The 21,006-nt window shown below is 42.1% G+C and overlaps 3 protein-coding genes across 3 annotated transcripts; all 3 read left to right on the forward strand.

Moving 5' to 3' along the window:
* The first annotated feature begins 1,527 nt into the window (after nt 1–1,527).
* On the forward strand, nt 1,528–2,990 carry LOC120047579 (E3 ubiquitin-protein ligase RNF183-like). Its single transcript, XM_038993115.1, has one exon. The coding sequence runs from the start codon at nt 1,541–1,543 to the stop codon at nt 2,477–2,479; it is 939 nt and encodes a 312-aa protein (XP_038849043.1). The 5' UTR covers nt 1,528–1,540; the 3' UTR covers nt 2,480–2,990.
* Nucleotides 2,991–7,328: 4,338 nt separating this feature from the next.
* On the forward strand, nt 7,329–10,055 carry LOC120047580 (alpha-1,3-mannosyl-glycoprotein 2-beta-N-acetylglucosaminyltransferase-like). Its single transcript, XM_038993116.1, has 4 exons — nt 7,329–7,532; nt 7,875–7,887; nt 8,179–8,807; nt 8,958–10,055. The coding sequence occupies exons 2-4, from the start codon at nt 7,881–7,883 to the stop codon at nt 9,654–9,656; spliced, it is 1,335 nt and encodes a 444-aa protein (XP_038849044.1). The 5' UTR covers nt 7,329–7,532; nt 7,875–7,880; the 3' UTR covers nt 9,657–10,055.
* A 2,705-nt stretch (nt 10,056–12,760) lies between these two features.
* Nucleotides 12,761–21,006, forward strand: LOC120048363 (SH3 domain-binding protein 5-like). The gene is made up of 6 exons (XM_038994279.1): nt 12,761–13,448; nt 13,638–13,700; nt 13,918–14,046; nt 14,278–14,442; nt 14,988–15,161; nt 18,506–21,006. The coding sequence occupies exons 1-6, from the start codon at nt 13,200–13,202 to the stop codon at nt 19,064–19,066; spliced, it is 1,341 nt and encodes a 446-aa protein (XP_038850207.1). The 5' UTR covers nt 12,761–13,199; the 3' UTR covers nt 19,067–21,006.

Here is a 21,006-nt window from a genome sequence, read left to right on the forward strand (position 1 = left end):
CACAAAAACACTTTAGGTATGACAAGTAAGCATCATGACATGAGCTGCAGTGGAGTGGACAGTTAGGTGCACTGCTTCAAGAGTCTAGTGGAGTTTTCCATGAAGCCGAACACTTTCCTGACCCCACAGCAGACAAGGAAACGAACACATTCCACATTCTAGTCTGTAGAATGTCAAAACGTTAATTTGGAATGTGGGATTTAAAGTTAGATGATAAACAACTGTAGTGGCCATTGGAAATAAATGAGCATTAAGGACATGTTAATACAGTTTATGCAAAGATTGACATGTCGTGAAAACTTCAGATGTTTACACACGCAAACATGGAAAACACTATCTGGCAGCGGTACCCAGACTACCCACATTACAGTTCTACAGGTTCCAGAAACTATGTATAAATACACACAATGAGATGCATTAACATCATGCGATAACAGTATTGATTTTACCCTCACATTCCAGAGATGCACACAAACTTCAGGCAGTGGTTTAAATGCCAAATAAACTGGTCCGACTGGTCAGATGAGAGGGAGTGAGAGGTCGCAGATGGAAAAGGGAGGGATATAAAGAGGAAATACCGTACACAGATTTACAGATCGAGAGAGGAGGGAAAGGAGAGAAATAAACAGCTAAGAGAAGAGGGGGAAGACTGGAGGAGTAAGGTCCACTTGGCATATTATTGTCTCAACGGAGATGCAAGGGACTCACTGAATGGGATATTCTCCACTGGGAAAGAACTCTATGAAGGACCATCTCTGACGGACTGGTACATGTCAGCTACCGCCACAGGTAAGTGTTCATGATCATGATGAACTTGTCATTGTGAGAACTCAATGTAGCATACTCTCCCATACTCTTGCGTATCACTATTTGCTAATAGTTTGCAATGTTGTTGATGACTGTTACAACTAATGCAACTTTTGTTGAGTAACTGATACAAAATCCCATAGTGACTTACTCTACTAGATAATGTGTTAAAGTATGTGAATTTAGCATTTCAGTAGCTCAGCATTTTCAGCTCTACCGTTCAGAACACCAAGACTGTTTGAACATGTTCCTGGTCAATAAATTCAAATGTAATTTACATTTTACACAGTCGTACAGACCTTTGGCTATGTCTTGTTTGTCAATGGCTCATCCATATCCACAAATGAGCAGAGGGCATGGAACCTAGCATGACAACTCAAAAATAGTTTCGGCTTGTTGTGTAAATGGATTTCTAGTCAATAGATTATATGGCAAGTAATGAGTTACAGTATATTCATAGACTAAACTATATTTCCCTGTCTTTACCTATTTGAGATAAACAAGAGGTACTTTTTGTTGCGTCATTGCTAGAAATGCACTCCCTATGCTCTTTATGTTGCCTGAACTAAATTAGCTCTCTGTGACAAACCAATTGCCTTATCTCACTGACAATCACATTCCTTCACAGCTCCTCTGGAGAGACGTGAAAAACCAGAACTTCACGTCACTCTCCATCTGACTCCAGCCATCACAGCTACTTCTATCACAGCACCTCTGCCTGACTCTGTCCACCATGAGTGACGACAGGAAAAGACAGGGTGCCGATGGAGGCTGCGGGGCCAAAGAGCCGCCCAACGTCAAACCCAAACCTGACAGCAAAGGCAGCATCGAGAAGGAGAAAAAGGAGAAATCCACTAAGGTGCGTAGGTCCATGAGCACTGACTCCGAGAAAGGAGGGGGATCTGGGAGAAGGAGGGAGAGAAAGAGAGACAAAGGGTCGAGGAGGGAGCGTGGTAGAAGCGAGGAGAACAGGAGGCAAGACAGGGATGGAGATGACAGCAACCGGAAGGAGTCTGACCCCCACGAAAATGACATGGAGGACACTGAGTGCGTGGTTTGCTTCTGCGAATACGACAACGTCTTTAAAACCCCCAAGCTGCTCTCCTGCGGGCACACCTTCTGTCTGGAGTGCCTGGCCCGGATCAACGTGACCTCCTTAGAGCTCAAGTCTCTTTCCTGCCCTGTGTGTCGAGAGCTCACCAACCTGCCCCATGGCCGCAACCTGCCCCAGCTGGGCAACAACCAGGACATCTTCCGCAAACTCCCTCCAGAGATGCAGAGGGCGCTGTCCGTGCGCTTCAAGCGCAGCAAGGGCAAGCTGGTCCTCAAGAAGCCCCCTCCTGGTACTACTAGCCTGGCCAAGTCCAGCCTCACCCTGCCCACTCTCAAGAACCAGGACCGGCAGGCCTCCAGCGACCTCCAGCTGGGCACAATGGACCAGGGCCTTGCCACTGTCGTGGATGTGGGTCGTCCCCCTAGCAGGGTCAGAGGTCGCCTGTGCAGGATGTTCCGCTCAGACCAGTGCTACTACATCGTGATGGCGTCCATCATCACCATCACCGTGGCGCTGATGCTGATGGGCATCCTGGCCTTTATGGTCATGCCCAATGTGGTCCTCCACAACGGCAGCAAACCGCAGCACGGGAATTCCAGCCAACCACAGGCTGGTTAACCAGGGAGTCAAATACCCTGAGGAAAAGAGGGGATGGTGGTGGGATGAATGGAAGTAAGACCAGAGGAGAGAATCACCCCGATGTTTTGAGAGGACAAAGATTGTCAGTGATCCTAGTATCTGCCATTTCATTTTCTTTACTAATACTCAGTTACGAAGAAAATGTGAATGAACTGAAAAGAAAGGTGACCCTGAAAGCACTAGAGCACACTCAACTGGTGTCAATACATAACAAGGACCATGTTGTTTATGAAGGACTGATGCACAAGAACTACTAATGGGAAAAGTGTATCAAGAGTTATTTTTTATCCACAATTTTGTCTTCCTTCCTGCAGTATACACATCATGAACATGGAACATTTACCCAAATGTGAACAGGACAGCTATTGCAGTGAAGTGAGAGTGGACAATTGATGTTGTATGGGGAAATGTAATTCATTAAAAAGTTGTGTATTATGTAATTGCACTGAAGTCTGCCATGGAGAATTATTACAAATTAGAGATTATTTGATTACACTGAGCATTATCTTATTCTTTACATTGCAAAGTAAAAATGTTCAGCTCATGATTTTGTTTTACATTCATTGATGTCTAACTAATGTGTATTTACGTACAAAATATGAATATACATACAGAGTTCAAATAAGAATAATACATTTGTAAAAAAAAAATCTAAAAAATAACAATGGAATAGGTCTCTCTTGCCATAGCAGAGGTATCCTACCACCCTGAAAAAACAATTACATTTCCAATAGGCCATGTTACATGCTGTTGCCTTACAGTAAAACCAAATGTGCTGATTTGATTTCTGATAAGATCTTTATCTGGCGGAACGTTCCATGGCATGTGCACCTTCCTCTTTTAGTCCCATTAGAGAATAATTTTAGTTTTGTTTTCTTTTCTTTTTCTTGAATATACTATTTCCTGACAGGTTCAGTGTGTGTGTGTGTGTACTGTTTTAACATTTTACTGAAAGCTATGAGTATACAAAACATTAAGAACACCAGCTCTTTCAATGACATAGACTGACCAGGTGAATACAGGTGAAATCTATGATCCCTTATTGATGTCACTTGTTAAATCCACTTCAATCAGTTTCGATAAGTGGAGGAGACGGGTTAAAGAAGGATTTTTAAGCCTTGAGACAATTGAGACATGGATTGTGTATGTGTGCCATTCAGAGGGCGAATGGGCAAGACAAACGATGTAAGTGCCTTTGAACTGGGTATGGTAGTAGGTGCCAGGCGCACCGGTTTGTGTCAAGAACTCCAATGCTGCTGGGTTTTTCACACTCAACAGTTTCCTGTGTGTATCAAGAATGGTCCACCACCCAAAGGACAACCAGCCAACTTGACACAACTGTGGGATAAAATAGCATTTATCAGTCTTATAGAAAACATAGTGTATCTATGGCAACATCATCAATAGAAAAGCCTTCATGGTTAGTTCCTTCATGTTAACAACATGTAATACTGGGGAAAGGTAATACTGAATACTTCCCTGTGTTAGGCATCTCTCTACTCATCTCTCTACAGTATGTGCATAGAATTACATTGTAATTACATAGCATTGATGTCTCTCTTTCTCTCTGTGTGTGTGTGTGTGTGTGTGTGTGTGTGTGTGTGTGTGTGTGTGTGTGTGTGTGTGTGTGTGTGTGTGTGTGTGTGTGTGTGTGTGTGTGTTTATAGGAGGGACATACAATAGGGCAAACTATTTCAGATTAGCTGTGTTTAAATCTACCCAGAAAGATAACACAACAATCATTATTAATGTATTTTCAAATCTTTGAAATGACGTAAGCCGGAGAGAATGCTATAGGTGTTGTAAATTGTGACTTGATATAAATTGTCCATAGGCTATTCCATTCTAATCAATTTAAACCCGTTTTATGCAATCTATTTCAACGTTGTGCGGGGACCAAACCTCGTTCGCCATTCCTCTCTAAAAAGTTTGTAGCCTATGCATTTTCTGGACATTGACCCACCCTCGTTGACAAAGTATACTCACGACCCCGGCCCGGCCGGAGCTTCGGCTTGGGTGAACCAGACCCCGGTCCAGAAAGACCCTTGACGCAAACAGGATATTGGCCGAACCGTGCGAGTGTTCGGGTTGAATAACTGTCGTCAAACATGTATATGTTTTCCTCTTGAATTACAGTGCTTGCATAAATTAATGGTATATGTGTGACTGAATAGAATTAACATTGCGGACAGTCACCACAAGAATATCGACAACGATGGCTTCTACCCCTTCTGCTTCTGCTTTGTTCGCTGTTCTACGGCGTCGTGGGAATATCCTAGCCAGGAATCAAGCAAACAAGAAGCGGCCTGCCACCTCGGGATACAACCTCGTATTGGTTTGCGGAGCGGTATGCGACTCCGTGCGGCCAAAACGAACTCCCTCAATATGGAAGTCATTTTTTTCAAGAACAACGACTTGAGTTTGGAAATGGAGTGTCTTTGGAATATAAACCTGAGTCGAACACCAAGACGAGAGATTATGAGTCGGTAAATTATACCTGTCAAGCAAAGATTTCGGAGCCAAGAATTTGTGTGCCAGGGGTCACGCACTCTTTGAATATGCCAAATGCCCAAAATGAAAAATGACACAATGTGAAATAATAAAAAAATTACATTACTCGTAGGAACTATGAGGAAAAAATTTGGGACAAAATCATAAACGTCCCCTGTCGTTTTGAATGTATCCATAACTTGGCACAATAAGGAAACAAAGGAAAATATGATCCCTGCTTTTATCCTAAATGGTTGGTCTACTCTGAAGAACAGATGCTTATTTTTCACCGTGTTTGTGTCTGAAATAATGCATGTGAAACTGGGAGTGTTCTGCAGGTCCAGGCCAAATGATGTAGGTGAAGCTGCCATGGAGGGACAGACCACGATCAGAGGAAAAAGCACCTCTGTCAAAAGTATTGCTCAACAGGTGAGTGAAGAACATTGAGATTTCATAGTTATGCCTCTGCCATAGCCTACTGTGCCTGAACCAATGAAAAGTGGTGTGCTATACCCAATGAAAACCACACCCCAATGTAATGACAAATATGTCCAAAACAATATGCTTCACAATGTAGCCTATTTTTGTTCCATTTTGCAGGGTGAGTCATTGAATGGACAAAGTGGAAGTCCATTTGATTAACAGCCTTTGATTGACACCTCCCAGTCTCCTGAACAAAGTACCTCAGAGGGCAGTGCACACCCATACAGACACACATACACACACACATATGCATAGGCGACTCTCCCAGGCCCCAAAGTGGAATGTACAATGTGAAAACACACTGTAGTGTACATGCTGTTTTAATATTTTCAAAGTGCTTTGTATGGGACTTCCAGAAAGGCGATGAACTGTAAGCACCTGACTTTGAGACACGCTGCATGATGACATGTTTTCTTATCAGCTGATAAGTCACTCAGTTGTTTTGACAATCGCTTTGCTGTATGAAAGCCAAAGATCTCTGTCAGCTCTGATGATTATTCGAAATAAACAAAAAATCTGACAGATTTTTTTCAATATTGTTCAGGAAATAATTATGCTATGAACTCCATCAAATCAATCTAACCCTCTTTTGATTTAACCTGATACTCTTAATTGTTTGTAGTCTTTTATTGATCTGCAGGTTTCAGTGTACACTGAGTACACTGAGTGTACAAAATACACCTTCCTAATATTGAGTTGCAACCCCTTTTGTCCTCAGAACAGCCTCAATTAGTCGGGGCATGGACTACAAGGTGTCAAAAGTGTTCCACGTGGATGCTGGTCCATGTTGACTCCAATGATTCGCACAGTTGGCTGGTTGTCCTTTGGGTGGTGGACCATTCTTGATACACACGATACACACGGGAAACTGTTGAGCGTGAAAAACCCAGCAGCATTGCAGTTCTTGACACACTCAAACCGGTGTGCCTGGCACCTACTACCATGCCCTGTTCAAAGGCACTTAAATCTTTTGTCTTGCCCATTCACCCTCTGAATGGCACACATACACAATCCATGTCTGAATTGTCTCAAGGCTTAAACATCCTTCTTTAACCTGTCTCCTCCCCTTCATCTACAATGATTGAAGTGGATTTAACAAGTGACATCAATAAGGGATCATAGCTTTGACCTGGATATACCTGGTCAGTCTATGTCATGGAAAGACCAGGTTTTCAAAATGTTTTGTACACTCAGTGTATAATTTCACACCTTATGAAATACAAAATGTTCCATGTATTGTCACGGACACAAAGGAGTTAGGAATCTATTATCACATGACTAAAGGTGCAAACAAATGGGTGTGTGATAGACTATATAAGCCTATCCTGTTGCATAACTATGCCAGGTTGCCTTACAAGAATGAGATATAAGTTCAATGACAACTATCTTCTGTTAATTCTAGACAGGTGTCAACTGTGATTGTATAGTAACATTATATTTATCTTTATTGGCCTGAAGCCACATTTTTCCTTTTTGATGAATAACCAAGAATAATGGTATATTTTGTTATCTAGAATGTAATAGCCTATGCACGTTTAGATGATGATTTTTGCATTTGTAAACACGAAAAACTCCTGTAAAAATAAAGGATTATTTTTACCATGTAAGGCACTCATGAAATATGAAAATATCTGGAATATAAATATTTTGGGGAAAATAAATTAACATTAAGAACACGACAAAAAACCTTTCTCCAAAATATATGTATCTAAAATAGGCTTAAGACTAGTACACAGTGTGATACAGTTTGATGATTATGAATTATACTGTATTTGGTCAGCCCTATTTGGTACAGTTGGATAAATTCTCAAGGTGACGGTTAAGGCGGGGCTTCCGGTAAAAATTTGCTATCCGGAAGTCTGCAGTCTTGTGAAAACATATGGCAAGAAGGAATGAAGTTGGTTTAATAACAAACACAATCAAAATCAAAGTGTGACAACGATACATTATTTCCTCTTCACTTGCTTATTGATCCTGCATATTGTCATCGAAGAGGTTAGTGAAACGAAGGAAGAAATGGCTGCAGAGACCGAATGTGTTCTACGTTAGGAAGCTGGAGGTAAGTGCTAATTTCTGGGAACAAAATGTTCTGTCTAACATTAGCTTTCAAGCAATTCGGTCGAAAGATTACCTAGGTCCAATATAGTTCTCAAACAATGGATGGATTACTCAGAAAATAAAGTAAGTCTGTCGCATTCCGGGGGTACGGGACGAGAGCTAGCTACAGGTGATATAAAAATCAATTAGCCTAAGAATATCACCTTCCTAATATGGCTTTCCCTCCAACTATCTACAGTGGGCCTATAGTTCATAGTTTTATACTCGATTAATGTAAGTGACAGTGACTTTGTTAAATGACTAGCTCTTGAACCCTGTGCTTTATCTATATCCATCATTTCAGATTGACATGGAAGGTATGAACTGAAGAACAGCACTTTCATCCCCTAACCAGCTCACCTACCTCCTGTCCAAGATGAATCCAGCTCTCCCTCAATTTTTCCCTCATACCTTATACATCTTCCTTGTCTTTTTTTGACTCTGACTTTACCTCATTCTATGTACTTGCTTATGTGTTCATTACTTTAATACAATAATATGTAAACTAACCAAGTGACCTCTCCACATGTCCTTTTTGCGTTCTGCATTCCTTTGGCGCAACTTATTTTTTACAAACCCAGTCCTCCAAACGTTCTTTCCCTCCTAAGTTGTTTGGGCCATGCTCCGTAAGAGAGGTTCTGCTATTCTCTGTGGTGCTTTTCTCTTTGTCGCCTGGAATGCCATCGTGGTCCTCTACCTGTGGGGCCGACCCCTGTCTGGTCGAGAGGAGAGGGAGATGGATGGAGGACGAGGAGGGGCTGATTTGGCTGGGGATTTGATCCACATGGCAGAAGCCTTTGAGGCAGAGCTTGAAATGCAGAGAAAAATCCTGCTTCAGATACAGGGTCATCGGTCACTATGGGAACAACCCAATGAGAACGGCGCCAGCAGAATTAGCCCCCCTCAAGTGGTCATTCCCATCTTGGTTATAGCCTGTAACAGGGTTACTGTCAAACGCTGCCTGGACAAACTCCTAGAGTACCGCCCCTCAGCTGAACTCTACCCAATTATAGTCAGCCAGGACTGTGGGCATGCAGAGACTGCACAGGTGATTGGTTCTTATGGCAGTCAGGTAACTCACCTGAAACAACCAGACCTGTCAGATATTGCCGTGAGACCAGAACACAAGAAGTTCCAGGGCTACTACAAAATCTCTAGGCACTATCGCTGGGCTCTCAACCAGGTGTTCAACTCCCTTTCACATTCCTCTGTTGTTATTGTGGAAGATGATTTGGAGGTAATAACTTTCTCTACTCTGACTTGAAATATGTACTGAATGTGATAAAGTGAAATGTTAAATCCACTTGTTTTGTGCTCATCATTGTTTACATCCTCTAGTTGCCAGTTGAACAACTAAAAAAAACATTGTTTTTCATTCTCTCACTAGGTGGCACCAGACTTCTTTGAGTACTTCAGGTCCCTTCACCCAATCCTGAAATCTGACCTGTCTCTGTGGTGTGTGTCTGCCTGGAATGACAATGGTCGAGACGGCTACGTCGACCCTGGTAAAGCAGACCTCCTGTACAGGACAGACTTCTTCCCTGGGCTGGGCTGGATGATGCTCAAGGAACTCTGGGTAGAGCTGGAGCCCAAGTGGCCTGGTGCATTCTGGGATGACTGGATGCGTCAGCCAGATCAGCGCAGAGATCGAGCCTGTATTCGACCCGAAATATCCAGAACTTTAACCTTTGGACGGAAAGGTGTGAGCCTAGGCCAATTTTATGACAAATACCTACGCTACATTAAACTGAATAGTGAATTTGTGCCTTTCACCAAGCTAGATCTGGCTTACTTGAAGGAGGAGAAATACAAGGAGATCTTTGAGAAGCAGGTTTACAGTGCACCTTTGGTCAAATATGAAGAGGTCCAACAGGGACAGTTAAAAGGAGCGGGTCCATTTTGTCTGCACTACTCAAGTAAAGATGGTTTCAAAGTGTTGGCCAAAAACCTGGGCGTGATGGAGGACTTGAAGTCAGGGGTCCCACGGACAGGGTATCGGGGCGTGGTCAGTTTCCTGTCAAGGGGAAGGAGAATCTTCCTGGCACCCCCTCCGGGATGGAGCAAATATGACCCAACCTGGAGTTGATGACAAACACAGGACTGAAGAGGAAAGGGCTCTGTACGTTACATCTAGTACTATGGCAATGGAAGTGAGACCAGTGAATGCCAGATGTGGACCTTTGGCTTTAAGCTATAGTGAGATCGTTATGACAGATACCTATCCTTTCTCTTCCATTTCTGATGTTTGATTTTCTCCCCATACTTCTCAGGTTTTTTCATACGCTCAAATGAATATATTTTTGCAATGTGGGGTTGGGATAGTAGGGTAGGTAGAGATATGTCATTATTTTCAGAGATTTCTTTTTTTATATACTCTAATCATGCACATGAAATTCAATGCAACATCCACTTTGATTATTCTCAATCTTGTATGCAATTTCTGGGAGCCTATCTGTTACTAATTTACAGTGGGGCAAAAAAGTATTTAGTCAGCCACCAATTGTGCAAGTTCTCCCACTTAAAAATATGAGAGAGGCCTGTAATTTTCATCATAGGTACACTTCAACTATGACAGACAAAATGAGACAAAAAAATACAGAAAATCACATTGTAGGATTTTTAATGAATTTATTTGCAAATTATGGTGGAAAATAAGTATTTGGTCAATAACAAAAGTTTATCTCAATACTTTGTTATATACCCTTTGTTGGCAATGACAGAGGTCAAACGTTTTCTGTAAGTCTTCACAAGGTTTTCACACACTGTTGCTGGTATTTTGGCCCATTCCTCCATGCAGATCTCCTCTAGAGCAGTGATGTTTTGGGGCTGTTGCTGGGCAACACGGACTTTCAACTCCCTCCAAAGATTTTCTATGGGGTTGAGATCTGGAGACTGGCTAGGTCACTCCAGGACCTTGAAATGCTTCTTACGAAGCCACTCCTTCGTTGCCCGGGCGGTGTGTTTGGGATTATTGTCATGCTGAAAGACCCAGCCACGTTTCATCTTCAATGCCCTTGCTGATGGAAGGAGGTTTTCACTCAAAATCTCACGATACATGGCCCCATTCATTCTTTCCTTTACACGGATCAGTCGTCCTGGTCCCTTTGCAGAAAAACAGCCCCAAAGCATGATGTTTCCACCCCCATGCTTCACAGTAGGTATGGTGTTCTTTGGATGCAACTCAGCATTCTTTGTCCTCCAAACACGACGAGTTGAGTTTTTACCAAAAAGTTCTATTTTGGTTTCATCTGACCATCTGACATTCTCCCAATCTTCTTCTGGATCATCCAAATGCTCTCTAGCAAACTTCAGACGGGCTTGGACATGTACTGGCTTAAGCAGGGGGACACGTCTGGCACTGCAGGATTTGAGTCCCTGGCGGCGTAGTGTGTTACTGATGGTAGGCTTTGTTACTTTGGTCCCAGCTCTCTGCAGGTCATTCACTAGGTCCCCCCGTGTGGTTCTGGGATTTTTGCTCACCGTTCTTGTGATCATTTTGACCCCACGGGGTGAGATCTTGCGTGGAGCCCCAGATCGAGGGAGATTATCAGTGGTCTTGTATGTCTTCCATTTCCTAATAATTGCTCCCACAGTTGATTTCTTCAAACCAAGCTGCTTACCTATTGCAGATTCAGTCTTCCCAGCCTGGTGCAGGTCCACAATTTTGTTTCTGGTGTCCTTTGACAGCTCTTTGGTCTTGGCCATAGTGGAGTTTGGAGTGTGACTGTTTGAGGTTGTGGACAGGTGTCTTTTATACTGATAACAAGTTCAAACAGGTGCCATTAATACAGGTAACGAGTGGAGGACAGAGGAGCCTCTTAAAGAAGAAGTTACAGGTCTGTGAGAGCCAGAAATCTTGCTTGTTTGTAGGTGACCAAATACTTATTTTCCACCATAATTTGCAAATAAATTCATTAAAAATCCTACAATGTGATTTTCTGTATTTTTTTGTCTCATTTTGTCTGTCATAGTTGAAGTGTACCTATGATGAAAATTACAGGCCTCTCTCGTCTTTTTAAGTGGGAGAACTTGCACAATTGGTGGCTGACTAAATACTTTTTTGCCCCACTGTATGTCAGATGAAAAATATAACTGATGTGTTCAATAATGGTGGTGGTCAACTAGTGATTTGTCCTAAAGTATAATTGCTTCACAATATTTAGTTAATCTTTTGGACAACTGTTTTGTCATGTTTTGACTATTTTAACCTGGTTATTGTAGTGCTTAATGTTTTTCCCAAAGAGACGGCTACTGAAGTATGTATTTATTTAAATGCAAGACACACATCACAAATGCTGTATGTTATGTAATTTCGGGAATTAAATTCTACCAATCACCTCTGCTGTTTATGACATTTGTTTCTGCCAAGGTTTCTTTGCCATATTAATATATATACACATTAAGGACACCTGCTTTTTCCATGACAGACTGACCATTTCGCTACACCCGCAATAACATCTGCTAAATATGTGTATGTGACCAATAAAATTTGATTTGAATCCAGGTGAAAGCTATAATCCCATTCAGCTGGTGAATGGGGAAGACAAAAGTTAAGTGCCTTTTGAACGGGGTATGATAGCAGGTGGCAGGTACACCGGTTTGTGTAAAGAACTGCAACGCTGCTGGCTTTTTCATGCTCAACAGTTCTGTGTGTTAGGAAAGTGTTCGGTATAATCGGTGTATGTATTTTTCTAATTAATGATCTCCACCTCACATAAGGCAACTAAATACCGAACAATTTAAACAATTGCCCCACCCTTCCCCCAAACCACGTAAATATTGAACTATAAATTGTGCCTTCCTGTATTATACTTATGTTAAAATGTTAATTATTCTACTTAGCCATTTACTTTATGGTCGTATTATTTCTTATTGTCGAGAAGGAACCTGCAGGTAAGCATTTCGTTGGATGGGGCATATCATGTGTATCCCGTACATATGTCTAATGGTTTACCATTTAAAATTAATGAATTAATTTGTTATTAGGATAGAAATTAACTTACAAACAAAATGTTAAGACTGCTTCTGCAAAAAGCCTGCGCAGGTTGGAGACTTCTAAATGCAAGTCTGGCTACGGAAACCTTATGAGTTAAAACCTAAGATGAGGCATGGCTACGGAACCAGTAAGAGTTCAAACCAAAGGACGTAAGCGTTCTCTATTTACGTTTTGTTTTGCTAGCTAAGAACAGAGCCGAGGTTAGCTAGCAAGCAAGCGGTGGAGGGAGAGATGGAGAGACTACTGGCGATGAAAAAACATAATTATTTATTGTCAATTAGATTTAATTTTAATGTCCGTTATTTGCAGTCAATTTATTTTTAAATAATGTTTTGTTTTCATGCAACGTAAGCTAGCTTTGTAGAGCTAGCTACTGTACTGGTAGTATCGTCACGAACCTTAGTCTCCTGTGCTGTGGCTAAACTAGCGGGATTGAATGATACACTAAAAACGCCAGAGATAGTCTGGCTTTGCTGTCTCTCAAACTAGTTTTTCCCCTATGGTCCTAATCAAATTCTCACACATACAAAACGCAGTTAGTAACTGGCTAGAACACATAGCTAGTTGGCTAAAAAGAAAAGCAACGGTACCGTTATTTGGTTAGCTAACGTTAGCTTGCTAACTGGGCCTGGAATGGAGCCAGGTGATTTGCGTGTGAGCCCAGCCGGCTCCGGTGACCCCGAAGTGGGCGAATGGAGGGAAGAGACGCCTGGTGCGGATGCTGAGGCGAAGGGCGGGGAACCAAATGACAAGGAAATGAATGGAGATACAACTGAAACGGTGCTAAAAGAGAAAGACACCTGCGAGGGAGAAGAGTGTACAGAGAAGAACGAAGGTGAACTACACAGCCCATATGAAGAGGAATTGGATCCCAGAATTCAGGTGGCGAAAAATTGACCGAACCCTTTTATAATAGATTTTAATCTCAATGGGATTTCCTGGTCTATGATACGTAGCTAACGGTTTACAAAATTAGTTGCATGCATGATATTAACTGATTGTGTTGTTACAAACCAACTAATCGAAGTATCTGCTTCCTCCTGTGCTCCCTCATATATTTTCTGTTTACAGGAGGAGTTGGAACACCTCAACGAGGCCAGTGTAAAAATCAACCAACTAGAACTGCACTTGGATGTAAGTGGATATCATCACCTCTCACATGATAAATCTGGCACCATACATCGCCCCTTTCCGTACTGATCAGGTTTTTTCCAAAGAATCAATCATCAGTTAATTTTCAATTCCCATAACATGCTGTAAACCCATTGTTAATCTGGAAAATCTACTTTAAATGATCAGAAATGCCCATTACAATGAAATCTGATTAGGAATTCCTTTTGTATATGTGTAGGATGCCAGATCGGGTTACAGGAAGATCCTCACAGACTCAGCCAGAAAACTGAACGCCCACAGCTCCCAGCTAGGTACCTGCATCGAGAAGGCCAGGCCCTACTATGAGGCTCGTCGACTTGCCAAGGAGGTACTGTTGTACATGCACTGTGTGGTATTTTGTGGCATTTGCAACAACAAATTTCAAGAGTTCTTCTTTATCACTGAATCAAAATATGGGACTCGGTGCAGTATTTGCCATTCACCTGCTCGTCCCACTTTTCTCAAATCTCAACAGTTTGATCGTTTGTCCCACGTGATTGGTGGCTGTGCAACTGCGTGCACTGATTTCTCAGTATCTGATTGGCTGTCCCTCTCACAGGCTCAGCAGGAGACCCAGAAGGCGGCTCTGAGCTATGAGCGGGCCGTCTCCATGCACACGGCTGCCAGGGAGATGGTGTACGTGGCAGAGCAGGGCCTCATGGCCGACGGCAGGAACACCCTGGACCCCACCTGGCAGGAGATGCTCAACCATGCTACCTCCAAGGTAACAGGGGTAATCCCAGATACCGCTATAACTGCATCAATACAAAATAAAATGCTAAATATGTTCATCAGTTAGTATGTGAGCGAGCTGATATGGTATTCATTTAATCTGTATTTCCCTTACAATCCCCACCCCACTGCCAAGTAGCTATGTTCCCCCATGACTAAAACTGGTTTAAAATTAGTTTGGCAGTTAGCCTTGTTTGGCAGGATATTGGTCAACTATGCTACCTCCAAGGCAACATGGGAAACCGCAGCTACCAGTGTAAGCAGTATTCCAGGTTATGTGTTGCATTCTATATCATTGCATCAAATGTGATCAATGTGTAAGCTATTTGAGGTGGCTGATATGGTATACTGATATCAGTATTTTCCTTACCATTCCCCACCCCCTGGGTACTGTAGCTATTTTCTCCTATGCCTAAACTCTGTTTTTAATTGGATTGCTTTCAATTAGTTAGGCAGTTTGTTTTGTTAGGTTGGTGGGGGTTAGGATACTGATTGTTGTGTTTTACCGTCTTAACATTTTGTGTGGTTGTGTGCAAGGTGAACGAGGCAGAGGAGGAGCGCCTACGCAGCGAACGGGAGCACATGCGTGTCACCCACTCTTGTCAGACGGCAGAGGCTCGAGTCCAGACCCTGCAGAAATCTCTCAAGAGGGCCATCGTTAAGTCCAAGCCTTACTTCGAGCTCAAGGCCCAGTTCAACTACATACTTGAGGTACATAGATATATAATATACAGTGCATTTGGAAAGTATTCAGACCCCTTGACTTTTTCCACATTTTGTTACATTATAGCCTTATTCTAAAATGGATTAAATTAAGTAATTCTACACACAATACCCCATAATGACAAAGTGAAAACAGGTTAAGACATTTTTATACATTTGATAAAAAACAGAAATAGGCACACACCTGTCTATACAGTCGGCTCCAAAATTACTGGCACCCCTGACTGGCAATGCACAAACAATACTTAAAAAAATATAAACAATATAAATATAGAGAGAAACTCGAAATACTGTACTTTATTAATGTTTCAATGGAACCCACCAAAATCATTTGATTTTTAATTAAATCAATGTCCTCCAAATCAAGGTTTCACAATTAATGGCACCCTTAAAGATTATTGTAAATAACATCTACCAAAATTTAAAGCAGGAATTAAATTCCACTTATTTAAATTGATCAAAGTCTTAAGGAACTATATTGAGCTATTACATCACTTCCTGTTTCAATAGGGTATAAAAATGAGGTAACACGCATGCAATATCCATTTGTCATCCAACACCATGAAGGAAACAAAAGAACTGGCAGTTCAAAAGAGACAGATGGCCGTGGACCTTCGTAAATCTGGTAATGGCTACAAGAAGATCCACAAATGATTGAATATACCACTGAGCACTGTCAGGGAAATTATACAAAAATTCTAAAGATATGGAACAGTTGAAAACCTCACGGGTAGTGGACGCAAATGCATTTTGCCCCCCAGGATAGGGAGGAGGATGGTGAGCGAAGCAACAAAATCCCCAAGAATCACTGAAAGAATTGCAGGCCTTGGTGGCGTCTTGGGGTCACCAGGTTTCAAAAAGCACCATCAGACGCCACCTCCACAACCACAGGGTCTTTGGAAGGTTTGCCAGAAGAAAGCCCTTTCTGACCCCAAGACACAGACGCAAGTGCTTGGAGTTTGCCAAACGTCATTTAAATTATGACTGGAAGAAGGTACTCTGGTCAGATACCAAAATTGAACATTTTGGTCAGATACAGCATCAGCATGTTTGGCGTCAAAACAGAGATGCATACAAGGAGAGGCACCTCATACCCACGGTGAAATATGGTGGTGGGTCTGTGATGTTTTGGGGCTGTTTTAATTCTAGAGGTCCAGGGGCACTGGTTAAGATTAATGGCATAATGAATTCCACCAAGTATCAGGCAATTTTGGTTGACAATCTGGTTGCCTCTGCCAGAAGGCAGTAGGTGGACTTTCCAACAAGACAATGACCCAAAACATACCTCAAGATCCACACAGAAATGGTTCTGTGACTACAAAATCAATGTTCTGCCATGGCCATCTGTCGCTGGACCACAATCCAATCAAAAACCTGTGGGCTGAGTTGAAGAGAGCAGTTGATAAGCTCAAACCCAAGAATGTGAAGGATCTTGAAAGGATCTGCATAGAGGAATGGTTCAAAATCCCTCCAAATGTGTTCCTTAACCTTGTCAAACATTACAGGAATTGACTCCAAGCTGTTATCCTTGCCAGAGGTTGTTGCACTAAGTACTAAATGAGGAGTGCCAATAATTATGAAACCTTGATTTTGGTGAAATTTATTTTGTATTAAATCATTGTATGATTTTGGTTGGTTCCATTGAAACATTAATAAAGTACAGTATTTCTCAAGTTGGTATTTTGAGTTTCTTTAATTATTTTAAAGTATTGTTTGTGCATTGCCAGTCAGGCGTGCCAGTAATTTTGGAGCCCAATGTATAAGGTCCAGCAGTTGACAGTGCATGTCTGAGCAAAAACCAAGCCATGAGGTCAAAGGAATTGTCCATAGAGCTCCGAGAAAGGATTATGTCGAGGCACAGATCTGGGGAAGGGTACCAAAAAATGCCTGCAGCATTGAAGGTCCCCAAGAACATAGTGGCCTCCATCATTCTTAAATGGAAGAAGTTTGGAACCACCAAGACTCTTCCTAGAGCTGGCCGCCCGGCCAAACTGAGCAATCGGGGAGAAGGGCCTTGGTCAGGGAGGTGACCAAGAACCTTATGGTCAATCTGACAGAGCTCCAGAGTTCCTCTGTGGAGATGGGAGAACCTTCCACAAGGACAACCATCTCTGCAGCATTCCACCAATCAGGCCTTTATGGTAGAGTGGCCAGACGGAAGCCACTCCTCAGTAAAAGTCACTTGACAGCCCACTTGGAGTTTGCCAAAAGTTACCTAAAGGAATCTCGTTCCATGAGAAACTAGATTGTCTGGTCTGATGAAACCAAGATTTAACTCTTTGGCCTGAATGCCAAGCGTCACGTCTGGAGGAAACCTGGCACCATCCCTACAGTAAAGCATGGTGGTAGCAGCATCATGCTGTGGGGATGTTTTTCAGGTGCAGGGACTGGGACACTAGTCAGGATCAAGAGTAAGATGAACAGAGCCAAGTACAGAGAGATCCTTGATGAAAACCTACTCCAGAGCGCTCAGGACCTCAGACTGGGGCGAAGGTTCTCCTTCTGACAGGACAATGACCCTAAGCACACAGCCAAGACAACGCAGGAGTGGCTTCGGGACAAGTCTCTGAATGTCCTTGAGTGGCCCAGCCAGAGCCCGGACTTGATCCCAATTGAACATCTATGTAGAGACCTGAAAATAGGTGTGCATTGACGCTCCCCATCCAACCTGACAGAGCTTGAGAGGATCTGCAGAGAAGAATGAGAGAAACTCCCCAAATACAGGTGTGCCAAGCTTGTAGCGTCATACCCAAGAAGACTCGAGGCTGTAAACGCTGCCAAAGGTGCTTCAAAGTACTGAGTAAAGGGTCTGAATACTTGTGTGTCGATTGATGAGGGGGAAAAATATATTTGATCCATTTTAGAATAAGGCTGTAACAAAACAAAATGTTGAAAAAGTCAAGGGGTCTGAATACTTTCCGAATGCACTGTATATGATGTATAACAGTGGGGGCTGCTGAGGGGAGGACAGCTCATAATGATGTCTGGAACGGAGGAAATGGAATGGCATCAAACACATGGAAACCATGTGTTTAGTGTATTTGATACCATTCCACCTGTTTCCACTCCAGGCACTACCACTAGCCCATCCTCCCCAATCAAGGTGCCACCAACCACCTGTGATATTTAATATATGTTGCAGTTAATATATATGTAATTTCAAGCTGTTATTGTAAGACAAGCAGGGAAATGGTTGATACAGAGCTGTCATGTCCGTCCATGATCGCTCCTGTTGGTTATTGTTCCCTCTTTGGCCTCAAACCAAGGAGGAAGTAATATTGTATGTTGCTCTGTCTTTTCTCTCCATCATATTGGGTTTTCTGTGACTTCAGGAGCACAAAACCAAAGTGATGCAGCTGGAGGAGCATGTGACCAAAGTGAAAAACCGCTACTCTGTCGCCCTGCACAACCTGGAGCAAATCAGCGAGGCCATCCACGCTCAGCGGGGGCGGGACCAAACCGATGGTGGACAAACCATGGCCTGTGGTGGGCGGAGTCCCCCTATTGGGGCGGAGTCGGACAGTGTGGTGTGTGGTGTCGAGGGCGGGGCATGTGGAGGAGGGGCAATAGAGACTGATAGGGTGGACAGAAGCAGCGTGGTGGATAAGAAAATTGGTTTGGTGGAGAAATACAGGGAGAGCGGGGGAGAGAGGCCCGAGACACATGGAGAGAGAGCAGGGTCAGATTCCCTCTCCGTCTTCAGTCTGCAGACCATCGCTTCCGACCTAGAGAAATGTGATTCCATCGAACACCTCGGAGAATTTAGTGATGTGGGCAGTCTGCCTGGGGAGGATGGAGAGAATGAGAGAGGGGGAGGGAGGGAAAGAAGGGAAGGGCAAATGCAGCGCCAACAGCAGTTCCTGAAGCAACATCACAGGAGCTTCAGCTTGTGAGAGCTGTCCTTATCGCTTATAGTTTATCAATTGAAAATAAGTGTCCGGTCTAGCTAGCTCATTATCCTGGCAAAAGACCAAAATATAAAATATGAGGAAAATCAGATCTGCTGTATCTAAAGTAACACATTTTAAACAGGGGGGTATGATACTCAGTAGTAATGAAGCACAGGTACGTTGACAAGACCTGAAAATATAAGGAGCCTGACAGGTTTTGCATCATATTACAACTACTGAAACTCCTAGACTGTACATGCCTCTGAGATTAGCTGCTTTACTTCCCTTATTCTGGCAATAACGAAACCGTAGACACATATGTCCTAGTGCATGAAGGAACAATCAAAGTAAGAGACTACAATAAACATGACAACTGGGAGCCCTATTCAATCTAAACGGCGGTAACCGAATTTCTGGTGTAAGTTAAAATCAATGTTCTTTTGCAACAAAAAAGTAAGTGAATTCATATGTACGCTCCATTTTTGTTGTTTCATACTGTAGATATTGTTTATTTTAGTACATAAATGTAAACGCGTATTATAAAATGTGCAAGAAGAATTCGTTTTTTTTGGTACTTATTCTGAAAACCTGGTTTCAGGGTTCGAATCAATAGGACCCCAAAACAAACTAGAGGGTTACAAACTCCATTCTGACAACTTGCGTGATGACAGAAAGCACTCCAGACTATTTATTTGGACTTTTATTATATGTGTACTAGTATTCAGGTCTAACTAAACATTTTTATAAATTGTTCATAAAATATCACGCTGGCATAATATTATGTTTTACTTGTTTCAATTTTAAGCCCATCATTTTAAGATACTTTGTTTTTGTATTTTTTAAAATAAAATCATTTCCCAATATATTGTTTCTTTAGAGCCTCCTGGGTCGTAAATTGAAATGTGCCTTGTCCTTGACACAGTACTACGCAAACAAAGACAGCATAGCACTGGCTGCAACAACATACTGTTCAGATCTGTGTATACAGTATTAAACTGTGGTCAACAGTTGAGAAATACTCCCATGAAGGACATGCTTTTGACCATATGTTTAATTAGAAATTATAATAATTGGTGTCATCCTAACTCTGTTTTGCCTGGACTTGTTATATTTATTTTATTAATTTGAATATGTTGTCTGTGTACTGCTTTGGCAAAGTGGAGGGTACAAGAAATGTAGTCAATGGATTAAATGTAAGTTTGTGTATAATTACAACATTTATAGAGAAAATAATGAAATGTACAGATTTATTTGAAGGTCTTTGTATAGTTATTTTAAAGGGATCTTATTTAATGCTGGTTATCTGCTGTATTCCTGATTTGACCTCCGTCTCTGTCCCGCTCTTTACATACTTCCAATATATCCATCTCTTCCCCTCATTCTCTCAGCCATAGAAATAGAATGACTAGCAATTGTATTTCTATGCTTTCAACCCTTCAATCATTGTCCATTTGATGTCTTCCTCTTTATTTATTCATAAAGTGGTGCAGTAGTGTGATGTCACCCAGCTATATAGTACAGTTCACTGTTGTTATTTACATGTATGCAATATCAAACAGGTAAACAATAAAATAAGAGTAATCTTGACTTTTTGCCATTTTAAGACCCAATATATTGTATTTTGCAATATGTCTTCTACTTCATACTGTACTTCAACACTATCTAAGGATGAAGATGTGATACTAAATTACAGATTTAGAAGAAGAGGAGAATGTGGGGTTTGCAGAAAAAGCGAGAGAGTTGGGAGGAGACAGGAAAAGAGATGAGTTATATTTTATCCCCCCTGCTTCAATTATTCAACAGGATATAAATATGAAGGAGACTTGTGCTCTCAGGAATAGATGTCTGGAGAAGAGGAGGGAGGGGGATACCAAATCCTGTATTGTAAGAACATCTCTGGTGTTACTAACGCTGAAAATAGAGGCTCAATGTTGTAGAAACGA

This window comes from Salvelinus namaycush, chromosome 5 (assembly GCF_016432855.1).
Source record: "Salvelinus namaycush isolate Seneca chromosome 5, SaNama_1.0, whole genome shotgun sequence".
In the NCBI taxonomy this organism is placed as follows: Eukaryota; Metazoa; Chordata; class Actinopteri; order Salmoniformes; family Salmonidae; genus Salvelinus; species Salvelinus namaycush.